The sequence below is a fragment of the Bubalus kerabau genome, chromosome 4, assembly GCF_029407905.1.
Source record: "Bubalus kerabau isolate K-KA32 ecotype Philippines breed swamp buffalo chromosome 4, PCC_UOA_SB_1v2, whole genome shotgun sequence".
NCBI lineage: Eukaryota > Metazoa > Chordata > Mammalia > Artiodactyla > Bovidae > Bubalus > Bubalus kerabau.
This window is the reverse complement of record NC_073627.1, coordinates 67,373,451-67,399,702: the sequence shown is the minus strand read 5'-3', so window position 1 is coordinate 67,399,702 and position 26,252 is coordinate 67,373,451. Positions and strand designations below refer to the sequence as shown.

The 26,252-nt window shown below is 41.8% G+C and overlaps 3 protein-coding genes across 4 annotated transcripts in view; 2 read left to right on the top strand and 1 right to left on the bottom strand.

The window, feature by feature from the left end:
• Positions 1–4,470, top strand: part of LOC129650897 (kynurenine/alpha-aminoadipate aminotransferase, mitochondrial-like) — a 25,629-nt gene extending 21,159 nt beyond the window's left edge. Inside the window, exons 8-9 of the mRNA XM_055579678.1 lie at positions 4,074–4,229; positions 4,318–4,470. Coding sequence (XP_055435653.1) covers positions 4,074–4,229; positions 4,318–4,470 — 309 coding nt within the window. The remainder of the gene's footprint in view (positions 1–4,073; positions 4,230–4,317) is intronic.
• Positions 1–26,252, bottom strand: part of LOC129649798 (uncharacterized) — a 331,142-nt gene that overhangs the window by 253,703 nt on the left and 51,187 nt on the right. Inside the window, exon 6 of one of the 2 annotated variants that reach the window (XM_055577652.1) lies at positions 25,009–25,133. The exons of the other annotated variant lie outside the window; for it this stretch is intronic. The gene's annotated coding sequence lies outside the window, so the exon portion shown is untranslated. Of the gene's footprint in view, positions 1–25,008; positions 25,134–26,252 lie in introns of those variants that run through there. 2 annotated transcript variants of the gene reach the window in all.
• LOC129649796 (kynurenine/alpha-aminoadipate aminotransferase, mitochondrial) lies at positions 4,416–26,252 on the top strand. Its single transcript, XM_055577644.1, has 13 exons — positions 4,416–4,702; positions 5,268–5,436; positions 6,778–6,910; positions 10,337–10,411; positions 12,218–12,427; positions 13,496–13,561; positions 15,182–15,264; positions 15,659–15,755; positions 17,003–17,064; positions 17,332–17,396; positions 21,105–21,211; positions 24,935–25,036; positions 25,912–26,252. Exons 1-13 carry the CDS (start codon positions 4,636–4,638, stop codon positions 25,951–25,953), a joined length of 1,278 nt encoding a protein of 425 aa, XP_055433619.1. The 5' UTR covers positions 4,416–4,635; the 3' UTR covers positions 25,954–26,252.

Sequence of the window (26,252 nt, the reverse complement as noted above, 5' to 3'; positions counted from 1 at the left end):
TTGGACTGGAAGTATCAGTATTATTCAAATGACCATATTATCCAAGGCAATCTACAGATTCAATACAATACCCATTGAAGAATTTTTCATAGAACTAGAGCACATAATTTTAAAATTTTTTACCCAGAGGGATGGTACGGGGAGGGAGGAGGGAGGAGGGTTCGGGATGGGGAACACGTGTATACCTGTGGTGGATTCATGTTGATATATGGCAAAACCAATACAATATTGTAAAGTTAAAAAATAAAATAAATTAAAAAAATTTTTAAATAAAATTTTTTATGGAAATACCAAAGATCTCAAATAGCCAAAACACTCTTGAGAAAGAAGAATGGAGTTGGAGGAACCACGCTTCTTGTCTTCAGCCTACACCACAAAGCTACAGTCATCAAAACAGTATAGTATTGGCAGAAAATGAGACATTAGACCAGTGGGACAGGATAAAAAGTGCAGAAATAAACTCAAAACCTGTGGTCACCTAGGCTATGACAAAGGGGGCGAGAATATACAATGGCAAAAGACAGTCTCCTCAACAGGTGGTGTTGGGAAAACTGGACAGATATACGTAAGAGAATAAAATTAGAACATTCTCTAATACCATACACAAAAATAAACTGAAAATGGCTTATAGACCTAAATGTAAGAAAGGATACTATAAAACTCCAAGAGTTTTTTCACTTCCTTGACAGTATCTTAGACACACAAAAGTTTTAATTTTGATGAAGTCCAATAATAATTTTTTTGTGTGTTGGTTGTTTTGGTGTTATAATGAAACTTTTCTCTAAGGTAAAATCATAAAAAATTTACATGTATATTTCTGAGATTTTTACATTTTATCTCTTATATTTACCTATTTAATCCATTTGAGTTAATTTTGGTAGCAGATGTGATGTAGTTATCCAATATTATTATTTTGTATGTGAGGTCCATTTGTTCCCCCACCATTTTTTTGAAAAGGCTGTTCTTTGCCCACTGAATTATTGTGGCAACCTTCTCAAAAATCAATTGACTACATATACATGTGTTTTTTAGAAACACAATTCAATTCCATTGATCCTGTAATTATCCTTATACCAGGAGCATGTTGTTTTGGTTACTGTAGCTTTGTAGTAAGGTTTGAAGCCAACAGTTTTAATTTATCCAGTTATGTTCTCCATTTCCAACATTGTTTTGACTATCTGGAGTCTCTTGCATTTGTGTTTCAATAATCAGTTTGTTTATTTTTGCAAAAGGCAGTTGGAATTTTGATAGAGATTGGATTGAGCCTCCAAGAACAATTTGTTCTATTGCCATCTTAAAATTTTGAGTCTTTCAATCCATGGACATAGTCTGTCCTTGCATTTATTTCTTCCTTCCAATAGTACTTTATATTTTTAGTGTACAGGTGTTTTACCAATTAAATTCATTTCTATGTATTTTTTAAAAAATAAATAAATAAAACTCCAAGAGGAAAACACAAGTAGAACATTATTGACATAAGTGGCAGCAATGTCTTTTTGGATCCATCTTCTAGAGTAAATGGAAATAAAAACAAAACTAAACAAATAGGACCTAATTAAACTTACAAGCTTTTGCACAGCAAAGGAAACCATAAATAAAATGAGAAGATAACTTAGGGAACTGGAGAAAATACTTTAAAAGATGCTCCTAACAAAAGATGAATTTCCAAAATATTCAAAGAGCTCATATAGCTTAATATCAAACCAAAAAAATCCAATCAAAAAATGGAGAGAAGACTTAAATAGACATTTCTCCAAAGAAGAAATACAGATTACCAACAGGCACATTAAAAGATGCTCAACATTACTAATTATTAGTGAAATGCTAATCAAAATTACAATTAGGTACCACATCACAAGGGCTGCCCAAGTGACTCAGTGGTAAAGAATCTACCTGCAAAGCAGGAGACATAGGCTCCATCCTTGGGTCAGGAAGATCCCCTGGCGGAGGAATTGGCTACCTACTCCAGCATTCTTACCTGGGAAATTGCATGGGCAGAGGAGCCTGGGGGCTACAGTCCATGAGGTCACAAAAGAGTCAGATATGACTTAGCAACTAAACATCAACATCACGTCACAGGGGTCATTATTAAAAAGTCTACAAAGCATAAATGCTGGAGACAGTGTGGAGAAAAAGGAGCCCTCCTGCGCTGCTGGTGGGAATGTAAATGGCCTCAGCCACTATAGAGGATAGGTTGGAGGTTTCTTAAAAAACTAAAAATAGATCTACCATGTGATCCTGCTATCCCACTTCTTGGCATATACCTGGAGAACTCTAATTCAAAAAGATACATGCACCTCACTGCTCATTCCAGCCCTACTGTCAATAGACAAGGCATTGAAGCCTAAATGTCTGTTGGCAGATGAATTGATAAAAAAGATATGGTATATATTATTCAGCCATAAAACAGAATGAAATACTGCCATTTGCAGCAACATGGGTAGATTCAGAGATTATGATATTCAGTGAAGTCAGACAGAGAAAGACAATTATATGATACTACTTATATGAGGAATCTTATTTTTTAAAAAGATCAAATGCACTTATATACAAAATAGGAATAGACTCATAGACATAGAACATAAACTTGTGCTTACCGAAGTCACTGGGAGGAGAAGGGAGGGAGAAGTTAAATTAGGAGCTTGGATTAAAATAAGTATGTTATATATAAAATAGATAAGTTCCAACTGTATAGCACAGGGATCTATACTCAATATCCTTTAATACTGGAAAAAATCTGAAAAAGAATATAGATGTTTAATTGAATCACTTTGCTATACACTTGAAACTACACATTACAAATTAACTATAATTCAATTTTTAAAAAGAGACACTTTGGAGTCTTAACCCCTAGTACCTAGGAGTGTGACTTTATTTGAACACAAAGTCCTTACAGAGGTAACCAAGTTAACACGAGGTGATGAAGGTGCTGCTGCTGCTGCTGCCAAGGCGCTTCAGTCGTGTCCGACTCTGTGTGACCCCATAGGCAGTCTAATGAGAATGGTGTCCTTATAAGGAGTTTGACAGCAGGGGCGTGCACACAACGGGGAGACGCCATGTGAAGACCAGGGCCACATCACGGTGATGCAGCCACAAGCCAAGGGACGTTCAACCATACCACACACCACCAGCATCTAGGAGAGAGGCCTGGAACAGATTCTGGGTCACAGGTCTCAGAGAGAACCATGCCTGCCGATGTCTTCATCCTGTACTGCCAGCCTCCAGACCTGTGGCTCATCTCCATCATCACTTTAAACAACATAAAGCTTCCAGCACAGACGAAGCACTCAACAAATGTTTAGAGAATGACTGGGTCCAGAACCCCTGGCCTTATCATTCATTCTGTACCCAAGAGTCCTAAGCCAAGCCTTTAAAAGGCAGCCTGAGCTGCGAACCTTGATCACTCATTCCACGCCCTCAGGAGAATTCCTCCTGCGGTTGCCCCTGACAATTTCAAAGTCTGGTCTCTTTGATTTTCTAGCAATCAATCATTTTTTCCGTTTTCAGCTTCTGATCTTCAGGTGAGCTGTCCCTAGCTTAGCCCTTGCCTACCCTTTCCCACCACACTGGCCATTCTCTGCCTTGAATTTCCAAGCACAACCTCAGGTCCCCTGCATTCAGTATCTGCTCTGATGCATCACGTCTCTGCCTGTCTCCCTGAACTCAATCATCACCACCTCACAGTCATTCAGCACCCTCAAACTCTCACCTGTCCCACTCCTGCAGCCGAATGGAAAATTCAGCAGAAACTGATGAAAGCTCAGAGCCTGCATCTTATGAAGAGAAAGCTCTTTAGTTTTGGCTCCCTTAGTTTTGTTACCATTGATTGGGAATGTGGGTGGGGATTATTTCCATACTTTAAAAAATAAAATTCTGTATGTAATCAATACTATAAGAAGCACAGACCTGTACAAGAATATGGCTCCAAAGGCTAATGTTCTCCTTGGCCCAGAACACCAAACACCTTTCACCAAACAGGTTCCTCCTGACAAAGGGAAGATGTTTAAGTTTGTATTAAGTATCTAAGGGAATCACACTATCCTGCTTCCGGCCAACCGGCCGCTGTCCTGCAGCGACTCCAGGTCCCGGTTCAAGCTGCTAATGCGGGGCGCCAGGTCCCCATACTGCCTGGCCCAAGACGCAGGACCAAGCTAGAGGGTGTGGCCGGGCCTCGGATTGGAGGGGCGGGCCATCAGGGCGGGGCCGGAATGGAGGCGTGTTCTCGGCGGGTAAGGAGCTGGAGGCGAGGACCTGTCTAGAAGCGCGGCCAGGGGTGGGGTTGACCTGCTCCCGCCGGATCGCCGGGGCTCCTCACAGGTTGGAGGCGGAGACCAGACCCGAGGCGCGGCACGCAGCCACTACGGGGGTGGAGGCGTGGTCTCGGGGCGAGAAACCGCCTGGGAGTGGTGGCCATTGGCTCTAGACCGCGTCACGCAGGGAGGGGGGGGGGCACGCGTCGTCAGCCTGTGAGTGGACTTTGCCAGGCCTGCCACCCGCCGGCCGAATCCTAACCAGGCCCGAGCGCAGCCTGCAGCCGGGACTCTGGCCCTGCACGCCAGAAACCGATACCCAGAGGAGGTGCCTTTCTCAGGCAAGGGTTAGGCCGGACTGAGAAAAACCTCCAATCGGAGGAGAATGAATTACGCTCGGTTCATCACCGCCACGAGCGCGGCCAGAAAGCCTTCTACCATCCGAGTCATGAGTGAGTCCGAGCTGTGCCCCTCTCCCATGGGCTGGAAGTGGGGGCGGGGGTGCCCGCAAAGCGGCTCCAGCCTGGGTGAACTTGGCTCTACGCAGACTTGGCACAGAAATCGGGCCGGAATAGGCGCAAGGGCAGTAAATCAGCAACAGAGAGAGGCCAGGTCACGGTCATGGTTAGAGTCCAGGGGGCTCTTCTGGCACAGGAGTCAGGGTTCAGCAACAGCCTGCAGGCGCGTGCAGAGCGGGGAGGGCGGGTACACAGGACAGAAGGGGGTGCAGGGAGCCTGGCAGGCAGGGAGGGGCCTAGTGGAGGAGGGGTTTCTGTCACTGTGGCCTCTGCTTTGTCTGGGTGATCAGTCCGCCTTCTCAGTGGCACGTGTTGATTCCTCGGTTCCTCCACTAGTGAGGTCTGTACAAAGTCATCTTATGTTTCTTTCAGACTAGCATTCTATCACTAGACATCGTTACACTGTAAAGTTTTATTTACTCTAATGCAACATACTGACCATCTCTGTTCATGAGTCTTCACTGAAAGTGTTTCTTCTTCTCTTCCATATTTGTTGTAGCTGAAATATTGAGCAAGGCACCGAAATCTGTCATCTCCTTGGCAACTGGGGCACCAAACCCCAACACGTTCCCTTTCAAGACTGCGGTCATCACTATAGAAAACGGAAAACCCATCCAATTTAATGAACAGATGATGAAGAGAGCACTGCAGTATTCTCAGAGTGCTGGGTACTGATCGATCAGTAGTTCAGCCGCTAACTTGTGTCGACTCTATGACCCCATGGACCGTAGCTCGCCAGCCTTCCCTGTCCTTCACTGTCTCCCAGAGTTTGCTTAGACTCATGTCCACTGAGTCCGTGATGCTATCCAACCATCTTATGCTCTGCCGCCCCCTCTCCTCCTGCCCTCAATCTGATCAGTAGATAATTTAACTTAGTTGGTTCATTTTCATGAGCAATATTCTACAGCCAGCTGATAAAGCATCTTGTGTCTTTTTAAACTGGATATCAGCATTTAGGAAGGTTTGGGGAAGAGTTTTCAAAGAGTAATTAAGAGCAGCAATGTTTCCGACTCCTTAAGATCCCTAGTGACTGATTCTCAACCTTTTATGATTAGGAAAGGGAGAAGATTTTGGAAGTAGGTATGATTTGTGCTCAGACTGGAAAAAATACAGAGTGAAAATAGATAGGTAAAGAAACCAGGATAGGAGAAAGGAGGAGAGGATGACACAGGAAGCAGGCATTTTAGGTCCTGAGAAAAAGTTTTAATGATTATGTTTCCATGCTAACCAGGCAGCTATGGAAATGTGTTGCCTACAGTTCAGATGTATTTAATTTCATAAAGGCAAATGGAACAAATATTCTAAGGGTTTCCTTAGCTGGTCTTTTTCCACTGATGAAGGGTAACTTACAGAATGTCTATTAATTATATTTTATAGGTCCATTGCTTTGTGATGGAAGAATAATTCATGTTAGGTACATAACAATTGTATATAACGTATGCCTAGAACACACCTGCCAATGCAGGAGACATAAGAAATGCAGGTTCGATCCTGGGGTTGGGAAGATCTCCTACAGAAAAAAATGACAACCCACTCCAGTATTCTTGCAAGCATAATCCCATGGACAGAGAAGCCTGGCAAGCTACAGTTCATGGTGTTGTAAAGAGTAGGACATGACTGAGCAGCTAACAGAGAGGCTTTTCTTTCCATGATGCAAAGAACTTAGTGAACCTGAACTTCAGGTATCCTACAAAATCTCCCAAAGGAAAACAAAAAGTCAATAACAGTGAATGCTCTAACGGAAAAGAAAAACTATAGCTTTTGGAATAAGAAAGCTTTAGATTCAAGTCTCAACTAATTTAACAACCAGCTGATTAATTTATGTTAATTTCTTACTCTGTAAGATTATTGCCCTGTATTTTAAGTAAAGATAATAATATCAGTGAAAGGCATTCAAAGATTTTTAAATTGACTATATAAAGTGCCTGGTATGAAGTCACCATTTAGTTGCTGTCTACTACCATTCTGATTTTCACTACTGTCAATTTTTAAATGCATTTATGCTTTAGAATCCCAGAGCTGTTATCCTGGCTAAAACAGTTACAAGTAAAATTGCATAATCCGCCCACCATCCATTATGCACCCAGCCAAGGACAGATGGACATATGTGTCACATGTGGCAGCCAAGAAGGTCTCTGTAAGGTAAGACTGGAGGGGAAGGGCACCCATGGCAAGAATCTAACATGCGCACCCATACAGCCACCTCTCCCTTAACCACAGAGCAGCATGTTTTGTGGGACACCAGGTCTTCACTAGAATCATAAGTAGAACTTGAAGACATGCACCAACCTGATTTCTCTTAAACAGAGAGCCCAGAGCTCTGAGTCCTTCAGACAAGATTCCCTGCAGCTTAGTGAGCACGGATCAGTTTCATGTGGCTCAGAGATTCAGGCCACGTTGAGTTAGGCCGTGGTTATGTCTGTATGACTGTTTAATTCCTCGAGGGTGCATCCTCACCCTCCTGAGCTGAGGCCTCGTCCCTTTGTGTGTCTGCTGCTGCCATCATCTGTACCAGCTGCCTCTTGTGCCCCGTCTCCCTCTTGGCTGTGCTTCTCCAGATCTAAGGGTACGTCTGGTCTGTGGCTGACCTCTCCTCTGCGTTAGCATCCTCTCTCTCTCTCTCTCTCTCTCTGTTTGTCTGTCTCTCTCTCTGCCTCTCTCCTGGATTCCAGGAAGTCCACTGAGGTAACCACCACTAGGGGTTCCCCTGATAAAGAGACTGCGTATATAGTTCTCAGTTTCATATATCTTTTTCTTTTCTTTTTCTTGAATAAGTAGTCCTGGGTAAGGAGATTCTGTATTAGTCTGCACATCTAGCTTAAAGTATGACTCTTGTTTATATTAAACCAGAGTAGTTTTCTTGTTCCTCTTATGTATAAGAGGAAACCTATAATCTGGTTACTTTTAATGAATTTTAATTCAATTATTATTCCAGAATAATGTATTGAAGCAATAACACTTTAAAACTTCCTCCCTGTTTTATGACTTAATTAGGACAAAGACAAGGATAGGTTGCTGTTTGAGGTGGGTTTTTTTTTTGTTGTTTTTTTTTTTTTTTTGAAGAGAAATATTTGTGATGCCCCAGACCAGTAGGAAAAAAGTTCTTTTCAGTGAAATACCGTTCCTAGAAAGGTACACCATGAGCCTTTTTTTCCCCTACAAAAGATGCTCTGGAAAGTTTCTTCTTTGTCCATCTCAACATTAGTCCTATCGAAGAGGAAGACAGTGCACGTGGCCAAAAACATCAGTAACTCACTGGCTCACAGCCACGCAGTTACAGAGGCCTCCTGGGAATATGGTTTCACATTTCTTCCACTTTTCCCTCCAGAATAAATATTATTTTAGGTGCACAAGTCTCAGATAATAAACAGCACTCACTCTCATTTAGGATATTGGACTTTGTCATGTCCCCTTACCAACACAGGAAATGTTGGTAATGAGGTTTTCATCTGATCCATAAATTATACATGGATTTGCTTGGTGCTAGGAGGTCCTGTTGGAGAAGGCAATGGCACCCCACTCCAGTACTCTTGCCTGGAAAATCCCATGGATGGAGGAGCCTGGTAGGCTGCAGTCCATGGGGTCACTAAGAGTCGGACACAACTGAGCAACTTCCCTTTCACTTTTCACTTTCACTCATTGGAGAAGGAAATAGCAACCCACTCCAGTGTTCTTGCCTGGAGAATCCCAGGGACGGGGGAGCCTGGTGGGCTGCTGTCTCTGGGGTCACACAGAGTCGGACACGACTGAAGCGACTTAGCAGCAGCAGTAGCAGGAGGTCCTGTAAAATGTAAATCAACTAACTTGTCAGAGGAGGCCTGTGTTTGTCATAAAATGCCTAAAGCTCATAAGGAATAGTAAATGGAATAGGCCAAATTGGGGAAGAAAAGTCAGATCTTCTATCTCAATGGATACTGGCCATGATGCTTGTCAAGAGCTCTAGGTTGTTAAATGATACCGAGGAGAGGTTTGACCTGGGGCTGATGAAACATCACAGGGTAGGAAAGGATGGTTCTGTGCCTTGTGTAAGATTCGTTGAAATGGACCCCTCTGATTCAGGCAGGGAAAATCTCTGTCTGGCTCTGCTGATGTCCTGAGGCATCACAGGGTCCTCAAGATCTGCTCTGATTTGCAGGCCTGGTCTCCCTTGACCTCCACGTCTCCTGAGCCCTTGCTGAAACTGTCCTTTCTGGAAACTCCCCCATCCTTGCCCTGCCCAGCCTGCAGTGTCCATAGTCCACAGGAGCCATGCAAGACTGGGCCTCGGACCTCTTCCCTTCCCATACACACCTCCCCTGGGCATCATGCCAGGTGCCCCTGCCCACGCCTCCATCGCCAGGCGCCCTCCACATCCACGTGTCCACCGCCCCCAATGACCTAACCACAGGCTGTTTCAGGGGCACCTCACACCAAAACACACTCAGCTGCTTCTCCCTCAGAAACAGACAACATTGGGGGTGTTTTCCAGTGAATGACACCCCTCCCATCACCTCCTTACTGTACAGCCAGGAATCTAGAGGCCCCTCCTTACCCCTCCTTATCCACTTCCCCTCAGCCCACACTTATGTCCCTTGCTTCTGGTTTCCTCAATGCCCCTCAGCTCTCTTCAGCTCCACCACCACCACCCCATCCAGACCACCCTTGCCTTTCCCTGGGACTGCAGCAAAAACCTCCCAAATGAGCCTAAAATCTTCCCAGACTCCACCTGTATTCTCACTCCTCTCTGATATGATACTTTGATCTTGCAGCCAGAATGACCTTCTCAAATGCCTGTCTGATCTCATGACTCCTGGGTCCCGCCCTCTACTTAAAATTCTCCCTGGCTCACTTGTCCAAAGGCCTCCATGGGATGCTCTCTGCCCACTTCCTTCTGACCTCCCTCCACTCTCCTCTTCACACTCCACCTCAAGCCACAGCATTCTTTCAGTTTCTCAGATGTGTACCCATCCTCACCTCTTCCCCAACTCTTCACTTCCTCAAAGAAGCCTTCCCTGAGTACCCCAAGTCTGCCGAGTGCCCAAGTCCTCCTACAACGAGCACTAGAACACTGGCATCTACACAGCAGTGCTTATCACTGATTTTACATGCATATTTATCTGAGTAGTGTCTAGCTCAGTGCTCTAGCACCTTCATGAGGGTAAAACCATCCCATATAATCTTCACTTTCTCTCCATACATTACACAGGCCTGGCTTATAACAGAGACAAACTTTTTTCAAAGTAGGCATAAATGTGTTTAGGATCCAAATCAGCTCTGTTATTTTTCAGTGTAGAAGAGAGGTTGGCAAACTATGGCTTGAGAGCCAAAAAGAATTGTCCCATGTCTGGTCCTGCAAGTAGAGCTTCAGTGGAACTCAGCCTGCATGCTGTCTGTGGCTGCGTTCTCACCACAGAGGTGGAGATGAGTGGTGGCAACACAGACACCGGGCCCACAGGACACGCCCCATCTGGCGTTTATGGGACACTTGCCAACTCCTGCTCTGGAACCCTAGTGAGCTGAAAAAAAGTTGTGGGGGGTTCTACGACTGGAAATCATACTCTCCAAGCTAACCTGTGCCTCTCTTGTTAGGTGTTTGAAATGATCGTTAATCCTGGAGATAATATCCTTGTAAATGAACCTATTTATTCAGGAACAATTCATGCTGTGAGTACACATTCTTACAAAAGGCAACTCTTTTTTATAGTAAATAAGGAGAAAGCACTGCACCTTTAGAATTATCTGCCCACTGAAAAATACAATAGCATCTTTGTGAAGAGGAGAAGTTTTAATAGAAGCAAAATATGCTAACCATACCTTCTGATATATACATTACATTTTACAAAATCTAAGTGTGGAGGTGCTAAAATTCAGTTGTGCAAAATCCTGTCCAGTGTTCTTAATATTTCACTTGAAATGCCTCTTAATTTACAAAGACATTTTTCATTACTGTCTATATTACCACATGTCTAAGACAAATCATATGTCAATGTAATATAACTAAACCTATCAGTATGACTAGGACTTACATATCTAGTGTTTATTATAAGACTCTAGAGCCGGAATAAGGAGGCAGATCACCTGCTCTGCTGGGCCCTGCTCAGAACTCCGCACTGTCTGGGGCACAGTACTCTGGGGTTGATGTGAACACAGTCAGAGAAGCAACCACAGTCACAAAGAATTAGAAATGAGACCATACGTCGAATGCTTTTAGGAACCATGCTCTTTCCCGCAGAAAGAGGAGATCCACGGGGACATGAGGATTGTCCTCAACTACATGAAAGTTAGCCATGTCACAGAGGAGTTCTCTGTGTGTGTCCTTAGGTTGACAGAACTGGAACCAAAATGTGGAAACTACAGGGAAGCAATTTCAACTCCACGTAACAACTTTCTAACCCTCAGTCTTACCCACTCTCTGAGGAATAAAGCAGGCCCATCACTGCAGGCGCTCAGAGAAAGCAGCCAGACACAAAGGAACAAATATTATATGATTTCCCCTTATACAAAATATATAAAACAAGCAAATTCATAGAGACCAGAAGTTGATTGGAGGTGACCAAGGACTGGGGAGGGGGAAACGGGGAGTGGTTGCTTACTGGGTACAGGGTTTCTGTGTGGAGTGATGAAATGATTCTGGGCTTGATAGTGTCACGAGACACACACATTGTGAACAGTTATTGCCACTGAATCACACACATTAGAATGGCACAGTTTTTAGTAATACACATTTTACCACAACTTTAAAAACTAAAATAAAATAATTGCCTTTTCTTCATGATTGGAGACTAATTATTAATTACTTTCCTCAACTATACATATAAAACTTGCATCTATGTAAATAGCTGGATGCACCGCATTGTCACATGCCCAGAGATCTGGGCCAGGCTCTGAGGGAACAGGCTGAAGATCCGTGTGCAAGACTTCTGTAAAACTGTGTTCATGAACAAGGCCACTGCTATCAACATCAGCCTCTGCAATCAGGACACTATAGAAATACTTGCACACTCCTTGAGGAGCCAAGGCCTGGATGCTCCTCGGTGCCCCAGCACCACCATGGCCCCCCAACCCCTCTCCTGAGACCACCCTGAACTCCATACAGTGCAGAGCTAATGCTGGCATGGCCGGGGGTCTCCAGGACCCCATTCCACCCTGCTCTTTGTCTGTTGCTCCCATGCTACACCACTTGTCCAATATTTTGAGTATCACCTCTGCTTATAACTTTTTATGTATTAGCATCACAGGTGCTTTCTAAGATTGATTTCCTTTCTCAAAATCATTCCCTAATAAACACCTATTTTATGAACCAGTTCTAATCATAATTGTGAAGATGATGCAGTGTGGGCATAGAGCTGAGGGCAGGTTTGCGTTTAAGGGTGTAAATGGTAACATTCTCCTTAGTGTAAGAACCCTTGACACTGATATTTTATAGTCATGTCTCAATCTCAGACTTGGTTTTCTCTGTGTACTTGACAGCTGCAACCCCTGGGCTGCAACATGATTAATGTTTCCAGTGATGAGCATGGGATTATTCCAGACTCCCTCAGAGAAATACTTTCCAAATGGAAACCAGAAGATTCAAAGAACCCCGAGAAAAACAGCCCCAAATTTATTTACACTGTCCCAAATGGCAACAACCCTGCTGGGAACTCATTAACAGCTGAGCGCAAAAGGGAAATCTATGAGGTATTTTCAAAGGAGGTGTTACGTACTTGTGTTCTTGATTCCTTCTGACTCTTTAGAAGAGTGCTCCCAAATTCCTTCTCTGGTTAGCCTCTTCCTCTCAAGGAAGATGATTTTTAATAAAAAGAAGCCATCTATGCCAGGGTCGCCACAAATTTAAACACAAGAAATTACTACAATCTGGTTGACTATGATATATTCCTTTCCCTTTAATTGATATTTTCATTGAAAGAGATGGTTTTCTTGGTGTGATGTTACATTCACCTCTTACTCCCTTTTTTCTATCTGCCCCTCATCTCCCACCTCCAATCCATCCCGTGGCCCCCACCACCCACATTACCCAAACCCACCATCTCCTCAGCCACCCTCCCACCCTGACCCTGGGACTCCTTCGTGAAGCTCCTCCACACACACACACCCCGTCCCCCAGCGCCGGCCCCACCACCAGTCACTGAAACCTTTCCTACTCAAGTGTGGACCGACAGCCCCTCCTCCAGCCGCTTCCCAACCACACACGGAAAATAAAGATAAAAGTCCTTCACTTCCACACACTGATGAGACCTGGGCTTCTGCTTCCAAACTGGGGGCTCTCACATCCTTCCCTCTGTCCCTTAAACAGCCATGCCTTCTAGAAACTTCTGTCCCTAAAACATGCCAAGTATTTTCTGACTCCAGGGCCATTGCTCCCTGCTCTCCATCTAAACATCTCCCCCAGCATCTGCACAACTGATCCTTCCGGGCAGCCTGAGCTCTCCTGCAGCTTCCCTGTCTCGCTCTCTCAAACATCAGCCTCCTCAACCATCTGCCGGGCCCTCAGAACCTCCCACCTAATCCTTCTCTGGTCACTATCTAGGAGCTCAGGTTCTGTCTTTACCACCAGAATGAAAGTTCTGTGAGGACAGAACGTTTAGGGCTGGTTCCTCCTCCTAGGACAGTGGGCACTCAGCAGCTGCTGGGATGAATGAATGAGTGATTGAATGAGTACAAAGAACTATGAATGATTTCAAGTGATTTTCATCTTACACAGCTCTTAACTTTAACTTTACTCTTACTTTATTTAATGTGTTTTAGCTCGCAAGAAAATATGATTTCCTCATCATAGAAGATGATCCTTACTATTTTATGCAGTTCAACAAGGTAAGTGATGGGGTCAACTCAGCCCACAGTTAGAAGATGAGGTGTTGTTAAATGCACCTGATTGACTATTAGCCTGGCTGCTGAATATTTTCTTCTGTGGTGTTAACTGCTTATTCCAGAATTTCCCTACTGTTAGAATAGTGGCTGGCTCTCTGTGTCAGGCCCATGAAGGAACATGTGAGTCAAGGTGAGGGTCGTCTTGACTCCACATCCTGGTCGTAGTTCCATAGACATGGTACCAGGGATGTGGAGTGGGTGTCTCCTGGGGTGTCAGCCTCAGTCTCTTAGGGGAGGCTGATGGGCTGGAGGATTTGGGAGCTGTGTTCCGAGAGAAGGCGGAGGGCTGTGCTCAGTCAGTGATGTGCTGTGAGCAGAGGAGGGCGCTCCTAGCATCATGCTCCCTGCCTACCATCCCTGTCGTGTAGGGACGGGGACGCACCTGCATGATAAAGGACTGAAGGCGATGGCACCCCACTCCAGTTGGAAAATCCCATGGATGGAGAAGCCCGGCGGGCTGCAGTCCATGGGGTCGCAAAGAGTCGGATACGACTGAGCGACTTCACTTTCCTTTTTTTTTTTTTTTTCATTTAAATTTTATATTTTATTCAGTTTTCATGACAATACATTCATATGGTACAAGAAGCAAATCATATATAAAAATATACAGTGAAAAATGTCACACTCACTCACCCCAGTTCCCATCACTACTCCAACAGGTAATCATTTTCATTAATTTCTTTTAATTCTTTTGGAGTTTCTGTATGCATCTAGTAGCAAACATGAATATGTATTTTTATTTCCTTTTCTTTTTTCCACAAAACATTGCATATTATATAGTCTGCTCTATGCTTTTTTTTTTTACTTTACAATATTGTATTGGTTCTGCCACACATCAACATGACTTTCATGCATTGGAGAAGGAAATGGCAACCCACTCCAGTGTTCTTGCCTGGAGAATCCCAGGGACGGGGGAGCCTGGTGGGCTGCCGTCTATGGGGTCGCACAGAGTTGGACACGACTGAAGCGACTTAGCAGCAGCAGCAGATCCTTCCCCAGTGTCCACGTGCACCACTGTCCCCGACACTGTTCCCTAGGAGACAACAGTAATGGCCCAGACTCCAGTGCCCGGTTCCTCAAAATCTAACACTAGAAGTGCTCTCAGGGTTGCAGAGAACAGACACACGGATTCAGTCCCCACTACAAATCTACTGAGAAGAAACACAACTCTTGGCTTTTTATCTATTTGCCTGACTATCATATTTGCCTGCCACCCACCCTAAACATGACCATGGCCCCCTTCCCTGTGGGCATTTACTTTGAAATAAACGTGGAAGGTTCAGCATTGCACACTGACTACATGGCTCATCTTCATTTATACTTTTTCAGGGTTTCTGGTTGTTCTAAGGGTCTGCATTCCCTTTCTAAACAGCCCTGCATGCTGATGACCCTCTTCGATGTGGTCTTTTCCAAACTAGTTTTCCTGGAATCCTTCCTAGAAAACTGTTCATCCTGGATCTCAAGCCTTGGGACAAGGAGGTCCTAGGTGAAGTTTCCCCACTGCACAAAGTAGGGATACAGGCTCTAACAGATATAAATATTGTATGTATCTTCCATTTCAAGCCCTGGGCACCGACATTTCTCTCCATGGACGTGGATGGGCGTGTCATCCGAGCTGACTCTTTTTCCAAAGTCCTGTCCTCGGGGTAAGGCCCTGGCTCTGCCTTCAGGCTGCAGATAAAGGTGACAGGCTGCCCCTCAGCATCTTTAGTGCAGACAGTTCTTCTCACTTAAGATGCTTGTACACTCACCTTAACACATCTGTTAGATTATTACTATTACTAACAGATTTTCTCCCGATCCATCCCCACTGGTCAAAGATCCTTGACCTTTAAGCTATACCTGTAAGGGAACTGGTCAGGTTTGGGTCGCATACAGAAGAATTTAAAAATACATTGTCTGATATTCATTCTATTTTAAGTGTACAATTAAGTTTAAATAAGAAGAAGTTTTACTAGAAGGTGTTAACTGTCATGAAATCAGTAACATGGTATTAATTGATAATGCATGATTGGTAATGTGCCTTTTCATTTTGAGCAGGTTGAGAATAGGGTTTATAACTGGTCCAAAGCCCTTGATTGAGAGAATTGTTTTACACATACAAGTTTCAACAATGCACCCCAGCACTTTTGCTCAGGTAATGACCGTTTATGAAATATCAATTTTTTGAATCAGATCATAAAAGAAATAGGTGTTGGCAAATAGACAGAGTAAGGTGTCACTAAGAGATATATCACTGACTGCATCTCTAGCTCCACATGGACTAGCTAGACAGCACATATTTGCTCTAAAAGGCAAAAGAGATTTGAATGGTCCTGATGCTGTTTCAAGTGTAGACCAAGCCCCTTGAGAGTCAGAGATCTTATTCATCTTGTGTCCTGGCATCTGGCCCAGGACCCCCATAAAAACAGTGTTAGACTCAACAGGATGGAAGGGGTTTGGTGAAGTAACACACAGTTCGCTCCGTTGTCCTGGAGTCTAAGAGCAAGGGTTCCAAACCTGCTAGTGGCCAGGCGTCTGCCTTCACTGCCCATGCGCTAACCTCCCTATAGACACCAGCTGGAATGCATTTTAATTTAAAGACAGTAAAATTCTTTTTGGAGATTGTATACATCTCTTCACAAGCTTTGAGAAATGATTGGACCCATCCCCAAGGCAACCTTGAAAATCAAACCTTAAGGACAGAACTGCTACCTATTAAAGCCAAAAGGGTAGTTTATGTAAAATGGACATTTGTTTGATATTATATATTCCACAAAGTGCAGATGCCCACATGTTTTATCACCTTGGGGACTTTTTCCATATTTTCTGTATCTGTTATCAATCAAATTTTACTATCCATTTACAACATTTAGAACATCTATTCTGGATAAAAAAAATCTCTGGAAATATTATATAACTTTATGTTATCAACTGTATGTGTTTTATACTTAGAGAGGCCATCCAGGGCAGCATTTATTGGGCAGATCTGGGACTGGACAGTCTGACTTGAGTCCAGGCTCTGTGATGAGCTGTGACCTCAGGAAAGCTCACCTCATGCTTCAGTCTCTTCCTCAGTAGAGTGGAGACAATGACTTGACTAATAAGGGTATTACAAAGACCAACTAATCTGAAATATTAATATATTCACATGGTACAGCAGTTTCTGACACATAGTGAGAACCTGATAAACATTTGTTATTTTTAATATTATTGTGCAATAATATTATTGTTGTCACTGTTGTTAATCAGCATTGTTATAAAAAGCTTGACTCTAAAAAGCTTGGTGCAGCTTGGTGCATCTTTTTTAGGATGGTTTGCACATAGTCAAGAGTGATCTGCTTTCATTTTGGGCAAAAAAACACATTTAGAGTGTGAATCTTATTACTGTCTCATGCTTTTTAGCTCCTGGTATCACAGCTTCTATACCAATGGGGAGAAGAGGGCTTCCTGGGTCACGTAGACAGGTAATGTACTTGAGGTTTCATACTTTACATAGAAATGGACTTCACCCTATTAATTTTCATTTTCTAATTATTCCAAAATAATGGAAAAACCACAAATTAGAAAGTTTACAACTGGACAGGTCAAAGAAATATGGTCTATTCCCTCATCAAGAATTCAACATCTTCATCAAGATATAAAATAGATTCTTATAGACTGGACCCTCAGAGCCTTTTGATTTCTGCAATCAGTATAGCAAACACATATTTTTCATTGTTTTCTTCCTCTAGGGTTATTGATTTCTACAGGAAGCAGAGGGATGCATTAATGGCAGCAGCAGACAAGTGGTTAAGTGGTAAGTGGAACACACATCCTATCCTGGGATGAGCAGCAGTCCTTAAATGAGTGAGTGATACCACAGAGTATTGTTAATAATCCCGGGGAAGGAAACAGGGTCCAGGAGTATTCTTGACAAGAAAATATTACTCTATAAATAATCTTAGTAATATTAGCACAAAGAAATAAAGGAAAACAATAGAATGGCAAAGACTAGAAATCTCGTCAAGAAAATTAAAAATACCAAAGGAGCATTTCATGCAAAGATGGGCACAATAAAGGACAGAAATGGTAAGAACCTAACAGAAGCAGAAGAACTGAAAAGAGGTGGTATGAATACACAGAAGAACTTTACAAAAAAGGTCTTAATGACCTGGATAACCACTATGGTGTGGTCACTAACCTAGAGCCAGACATCCTGCAGTGTGAAGTCAGGTGGACCTTAAGAAGAATCACTATGAACAAAGCTAGTGGTGGTGATGGAATTCCACCCAAGCTATTTCAAATCCTAAAAGATGATGCTGTTAAAGTGCTGCACTCAATATGCCACAAATTTGGAAAACTCAGCAGTGGCCCCAGGACTGGAAAAGGTCAGTTTTCATTCCAATTCCAAAGAAAGGCAATGCCACAGAATGTTCAAACTACCACACAATTTTGCTCATTTCACATGATAACAAGGTAATGCTCAAAATCCTTCAAGCTAGGCTTCAACAGTACATGAACCAAGAACTTCCAGATGTTCAAGCTGGTTTTAGAAAAGGCAGAGGAACCACAGATCAGATTACCAACATCTGCTGGATCATCAAAAAAGCAAGAGAGTTCCAGAAAAACATCTATTTCTGCTTTATTGACTATGCCAAAGCCTTTGACCGTGGATCACAATAAACTGTGGAAAATTCTGAAAGACATGGGACTACCAGACCACCTGACCTGCCTCTTGAGAAACCTATATGCAGGTCAGGAAGCAACAGTTAGAACTGGACATGGAACAACAGACTGGTTCCAAATAGGAAAAGGAGTACGTCAAGGCTGTATATTGTCACCCTGCTCTTTTAGCTTCTATACAGAGTACATCATGAGAAACGCTGGGCTGGAAGAAGCACAAGCCGGAATCCAGATTGCTGGGAGAAATATAAATAACCTCAGATATGCATATGACACCACCCTTATGGCAGAAAGTGAAGAGGAACTCAAAAGCCTCTTGATGAAAGTGAAAGTAGAGAGTGAAAAGGTTGGCTTAAAGCTCAACATACAGAAAACTAAGATCATGGCATCTGGTCCCATAACTTCATGGCAAATAGATGGGGAAACAGTGGATACAGTGTCAGACTTTATTTTGTGGGGCTCCCAAATCACTGCGGATGGTGACTGCAGCCATGAAATTAAAAGACGCCTACTCCTTGGAAGGAAAGTTATGACCAACCTAGACCGCATATTCAAAAGCAGAGACATTACTTTGCCAACAAAGGTCCGTCTAGTCAAGGCTATGGTTTTTTCAGTGGTCGTGTATGGATGTGAGAGTTGGACTGTAAAGAAAGCTGAGCGCCAAAGAATTGATGCTTTTGAACTATGGTGTTGGAGAAGACTCTTGAGAGTCCCTTGGATTGCAAGGAGATCCAACTAGTCCATCCTAAAGGAGATCAGTCAGTCCTGAATATTCATTGGAAGGACTGATGCTGAAGCTGAAACTCCAATACTTTGGCCACCTCACACAAAGAGTTGACTCATTGGAAAAGAGCCTGATGCTGGGAGGGATTGGGAGCAGGAGGAGAAGGGGACAACAGAGGATGAGATGACTGGATGGAATCACCGACTCGATGGACATGAGTTTGGATAAACTCCAGGAGATGGTGATAGACAGGGAGGCCTGGCATGCTGGGATTCATGGGGTTGCAAAGAGTCGAACACGACTGATTGACTGAACTGAATGGTTTTTCCAGTAGTCATGTATGGATGTGATGGACCATAAAGCAATCTGAGCACTGAAGAATTGACGCTTTTGAACTGTGGTGTTGGAGAAGACTCTTGAGAGTCCCTTGGACTGGAAGAAGATCCAACCAGTCCATCCTAAAGGAAATCAGTCCTGAATATTCATTGGAAGGACTGATGCTGAAGCTGAAGCTCCAATACTTTGGCCACCTGATGCGAAGAACTGACTCAGTGGAAAAGGCCCTGATGCTGGGAAAGATTGAAGGCAGGAGGAAAAGGGGAAGTCAGAGGATGAGATGGTTGAATGGCATCATCTACTCAATGGACACGAGTCTGAGCAAATTCCAAAAGATAGTGAAGGACAGGAAGTCCTGCTTGCTGCAGTCTATGGGGTCACAAAGAGTTGGACACAACTGAGCGACTGAACAACAGCACAAACCCTTACACAACTCTACATATTTCTATATATGAAGTCTATACCTGACTTCAGCAAAGGATCTATGGTTTTAGGAAAAAAAGATCAATTAGGCTAACAATCAACCATCAATAACCTACTTAAAGCCAACATCTGTATTGAAAGATTTTCAAAATTTTGCTCCAAATAGAAGAGGAATTGTGATATAAGCAATATATTCCTTTTCTAACCTGACTCCGTAAAGACAAAATAGTACTATAGTACAAGCTAAATGCAATCTAAGGTGGATTTCTCATTACAGATGATTTGCCTTGTAATTATTAACTTCATTTATCTAATATTTTCTATCACTAATCTGATTTCAGAATAGTTTAGATTTAATTGTCTATTGACGAAGAAAGTAAAATGAATTTCATGGCTTTAATTATCCCACTGAAAATGCCTTTGGCAAGAATAATAGTAAATACAAAGTATCAATTCCTTGTTTCCATCATATCTGCTTCCCTATGAAGTCTTATCTTTTTGATAAGAGTACTATTGCATCATTTCTATTGTGTTGAAAAAAAGGTTTTAATCCTCATCCATGTTTTGTTTTGTTTTGTTTTTTCCCTAAAGAGTAATGACTAAAATCAAAGTAACTCTTGTTCCTTCTTGGTTTCTCTATGCTTATATTCAATGAAACAAAGCCTACAAATATACCTGGAATTCCTGAATTTTAAGTACTTCTTAATTGTGCATGCATGCTGAGTTGCTAAGTCATGTTCAACTCTTTGGTACCCCATGGACATGCGATTTCCCAGGCCAGAATACTGGCATGGGTTGCTATTTCCTTCTCCAGGGGATCTTCCCAAACCAAGAAATCGAATTTGCATTTCCTGCATTGGCAGATGGGTTCTTTATCACTGAGCTACCTGGGAAGCCCATACTTCTTAATTATTAGTACATTCTGATTTAAAAAAAAAAAAGAACTTCATTGGACTTCTGAACAGCTATATAAATGATAGGATTTATTGAAATACTAGAAGACTCTAGAAAGAGTTGAAGAATCCTCTCCTAAAATTGGAAGAGTGTCTTAGGGGCAGCTCTAAGGAAGGGAGGCGAGCATGACACTGGAGTTCCTGAATGGCCCTGAGACCCACTAAAATCTTAAATATACATGAGTCTCCTCTCTCCCTTTCAAATGTTCCCCTTGCTTTTTGAAATAAAACTGTAACACTCATTTTCAGGACTCAGAAAACTATGTTTAAAAAAAAAAATGCTATCTCCAAGGGAACGTTTTTGGAAATACTAGTTTACAGTTACTGCAGTACGCCATTTAAGCAATATAGTTGACATCATCAACAATGGCCTTAGGAAATATTTCTTCTCTTCTTCTCTTTGTAGGTTTGGCAGAATGGCATGTTCCTACTGCAGGAATGTTTCTATGGGTTAAAATTAAGGGCATTCATGATGTAAGAAAACTGATTGAAGAAAAAGCCTTTAAGAAAGAGGTAAAACAGGGGGTGGGGGGGACGCTATACTTTTTCTATAAGGTAATATCTTAACAAAAACAGCAAGAGATGTTTATCGCTGCCCACCAACTCAAGGATGATTTTGTGTATCAGTTACAATATCTTATTATTAAGATCATAATAGATTGGGGGGGGGCTGTTTTTTTAATATTTACTTATTTACTTAGTTTCAGCATAAAAACATCACTGTGGCATGTGCAGTCTAGTTCCCCAACCAGAGATCGAACCCAGAGCCTCTGCATTAGGAGAAGTCCTGAGATGATGATAGATTTGGGGTTACAGAAATAGTCTTCTGGTCTAAACTAGGGGAAATACAGTCATTCAGCTCAGCTACTGGTTAGCCTAGTGGCTAAGAGCACAGTCTCTGGAGCCAAAGTCCTTAGGAGTGAACCCCAGCTCCAGCCCTGCCCTGATATGTGGTGCTGGGTGAGGTGCCCTCACCAAGTCTCATCTGGAAAATGCAGATAATAGGACTCTTTCCCTCTTAGAGTTGCTATGATGATGACAGGCATCAACATGGAGAAAACACTTAAACTAATGCTTGGAACATCATAAATGCTAAGTATTGGCCAGTATAATATTTAAAGTACATTTTTTTTCCTGACTATGAAAGTAAAGCATATTCACTGTAGCATCATACTTCATTAAAGTGTAATGAAAAAATTTTAAATAGTCCATAGTTTTACCACCCAGATTTTATTACCATTTGTGATATATTTTCTTGAAGAGTTTGTATATACCTAGTATTTTCGCTATGAAATTATTTTTTAAAGTATAGTTGATTTACAATATTACATTAGTTTTAGGTGTACACCATACTGATTCAAAATTTTTGAAGGTTAGACTTCATTTAAAGTTATTATAAAATATCAGCTATATTCCCTATGCTGTATAATATATCCCTGTATCTTCTTTATTTTATAGACAGTAGTTTGTACATCTTATTCCTCTACTTCTATTTTGCCCCTCCCTGCTTCTCTCTTCCCAATGGTAACCACGAGTTTGTTCTCTATAGGTATGGGTCTGTTTCTTTCTATTATCTGCATATAAGTGATAACGTGGTATTTCTCTTCTTCTGAATTATTTCACTAGGCATAATACCCTCCAAGTCCATTCATGTTGTCACAAATGGCAGGACTTCGTTTTCTTCTGGCTCAGTTCCGATGTATATGTGTAGCACATCTTCTTTATTCATTCATGTTTGATGAACACTTAAATTGTTCCTTTATCTTGTGTATTGTAAATAATATTGAGGTGCATGTATCTTTTCAAATTAGAGTTTTCTATTTTTCCAGATATATGATTGGATTGGAATTGCTGCATCATTTGGTAGCTCTATTTTTAATTTTTTGAGGAACCTCAATATTGTTTTCCACAGTGGCTGCACCAATTTACTTTTCCACCAATAGTACATGAGTGTTCCCTTTTCTCCACATCCTTGCCAACACTTGTTATTTGTGTTCTTTTTGTTTATAGCCATTCTGAGAAGTGTGAGATGATATCTCATTGTGGTTTTACTTTGCATTTCTCTGATGATTAGTGATGTTGAGCATCTTCTCATCCACTTGTGGATGATGTGCATTTTTAATCAATTTTTTAATATGGCTATGCAATTGTTTTAAATGATTAAAATTACACAGAAAAGCTTACATCCTGCTTTTTTACTTAAAATTATCCTGCAGGGGTTTTTTCTGGGTTTTTCTTTCCTTTTAAACTTAAATCATAAGTATACTTAGATATACATCCCCTCTCATTCAGAGACATTGATTACACTGGGAAATCTAAACATTTTTGTCTGACTTCCCAATTTACCAAATAAATTATCCTTTCTCTATTAATTAATTCCTTTATGGTTTTTGTCTCTCTTTTCTAAACACCCAGATCTGTTTCTAGTATACCTTTTTTCTTGAAGCAATGAGTACAAAAGAACAGACTGTTGATATTGGCCAACTCCCATGCTAGAGCATAAGAGATGAGGCAGTCTAGAGGCCAGAACTGGGAACTGGCTGACTGGACCTGAGGCCAAATCCACTCCCCTGGGAAAGTCACTCACCTTCTCTAACTGTTGTACTTGAGCACAGGACTCATGCTTTATGAATTTTTTATTTCTAATGACAGCACATAGTAAATGCTTAATAAATACTTACCTGACTCAAAGAAGTGCATTTTAGTATAATAAGTCAATTTTATAACATTTTGTTTGCTTTCTTATCAATGCCATAATCATCTGGAACATTTGATGAATGGCTATTTGTGTGTATCCCTGAGCTAGGAGCTAAGGAAACAGACTTCATGTTTTATTATAGTTTTTTCAGTCCCCTTCATTTATTTCCTATTCCCTGTTGCATGTACCTTTAACTTTTCTAAATAATCACCAACTTTACTACCACTCTTTTAGTCCAGATTTTGACCATATTGGAAGGAAATTACTACCACTTCCTCCTTCTCTACAGAAATTTGCTTCTGGCACCTTCCAAAAGAGTCCCACAATATTGAGAGAAATTATGGTTTTCATTCTAGATGCTTCCCAGGAGGCACTAGTGATAAAGAACCTGCAGAAGACACGGGTGTGATCCCTGGGTCGGGAAGATCCCTTGGAGGGGGGCATGACGATCCACTCCAGTATTCTTGCCTGGAGAATCCCACGGACAGAGGAGCCTGGAGGGCTACTGTCCATAGTGTCACACAGAGTCAGACACAACTGAAGCGAGTTAGCACGTTAATCAAGACACAAAACTCATCTTCTGCCTTGAAACCTTCTCCCCAGAATGCCCCAGATCATTTCATTCCCACCTCATCTAACTTCAGCACAGAGGTCCCACATTTACACCATGTAACAATAAGCAATTACTTAAAACTTTGAATGTCATGATTGTACTAGACAACCATCTCAAGGATTTTATTTCTGACTCGGGAACAATTTTCAAAGACATGGTCTGCAGGCTCCTCTGCTCCTTCCATGAGTCAGAGACCTGGGTTCATGCCACCTTCTTGCTCTGCATTTTTCAACACACAGATCCATGATGACTGCACACTGCAGAGGGCATGGTGGGTCACACAGGAGACGTTCAGGGGCCAGGCTGAGAAGGAGTACCAAGGCGTCCCCTCTCCTGGCTGGGATTCAAGCACTCAGCCACAGGCATCTAGAAGAGGCTGGCAACAGTGTTCTCATGGCCGGGAAGCAGCGGACATGCGCTTTAGGGCAGCAAGCTGCCAGCCACAGAGGTCACCAGGTAGAGCAGCTGTCCCACCATTTGGACACAAGTACTTGACATTTTTATTCCATCACTCTATGTATGAAGTGTTACCACCTCTTTGAGTGATCAGTTTTCTTTCCACTCGGGGCCTCCACACTCTATATCTTCTCCTTGAAGGGCTCTTCCCTTACTTTTGCTTGACCAACACCTACTTATCTCTCAAGTCCCAGCTTAAAGGTCACCTCCAAATTTGATACCTTAAAAAGCGGTTTGGATTTATTTCACTTTTCTAGTTACATTAAATATTTATACACTTTCCCAGTTTCTATGCTTTTAGTTTTGTTTATTGTAAGACATGCAGAATTTTTATATAAATTGATTTTTCTCTTGTGATTTCTTCAATTGCTTTTAAACTTAAAAAGTCTTCCCCTACTCAGGTTAGATTTTCCTCTGTTTTTATTGTCCCTTTAATGGAATATCACCCATTTTCCATAAACTCTCTCAGATATTCATGCTTCCGGGATGTGGTTTCTACATTGATAGTTCAGCTCCTTGCCCCTACTTCAGAGCATCCTTCTCTTCAGCTTCTCCAGAACAGATGGACTTGGTGAGTACCATATTCTCTTTAGAGAAACACTAGATGTCAAGTTATTTTTTGTGTTCATTTTGTGAGTTACAGCATTATTTGTTGTCTTCCTTGTTTTCTGAAAAGCGAGAATAATTGGAAAGTCATAAGTTATCATTCAAAGAAATTACCAGACTTCTTTAGAAAAATGATGAGGGCAAGTTGCAGTTGAATTTTTATTGTCTTCATGAAGTTTTCAGACTTACTCAACATTGTTTGCAGATTATCAACATGTTGCAAAGAGAAACTCTTTCACTCCTTCATGGAATTAACATGAGCCAAAAGTATAAATTCATTAAGTCATCACTCTCTATCTCTGAAGGAAAAATTCAGCAAAGATCAAATAAAATAATATTAATGATTAGAGTTAATTAATTGATTAATCACAAAGTCCATCTTCAATCAAGATAACAGAAAGCAAGTTCCTAGGCACTGACTGATGTGTCGGGAACTCACAGAAGAGCCATACGCTGAGATCCAGTAACTGTGAGAAGAGTGTATACTTATCCTTGGAGATGGGGTGCCTCTGGGTGTGTTCTTGATTTACTTGCTTTCTCACATCATTAAATATGCTTTTCGTAAGTTGTATGTGAATAGAGTTGGACAATTGAAACTATACAGAAGGCATATGCAAGTGAGATGATCTTGAGGGAATAAGAATTTTAAAAAATTCCTGGGACTCTGATATGCTTCCATCTTCATATATTAGTGGACATGATGGCGTCTGACTCAGATAGAGCTGAGGTTTAAGCCTGACCTTACATGGTCTGATCTCTTTGTTTAAATTTTTTAACTTATGACAGACTTTTCCTAAATGGCATCTAATTTTCTTAATTCTTCTCTCTGTTCTATTTTAGGCCTTTCAGAGACTGGCCCAACTTATAAAAGAATCTTTATGAAGAAATCAAAGTTTTCATAGCACTCATGGATTTCAGATAAATTATTTCTGTATTTCAGCAAGAAGAAACAATCATTGGTGCTAGATTTACAGACAGGGTTTCACTAAATATGTCATGCCTGTAGTAATTTAACTACACAGCTTTCAAAGTGCCCTTGAACCCATCAGATCTCCAAAATATAATTCATCCATACCTTTTGATAAATATTCAACCCACACAGTTAATTTTATCCTGGGTTTTATTGTAAAGAACTCTGTATTCACTTTATAATTTCCCATAAATCTTCTTTGAAACTGACA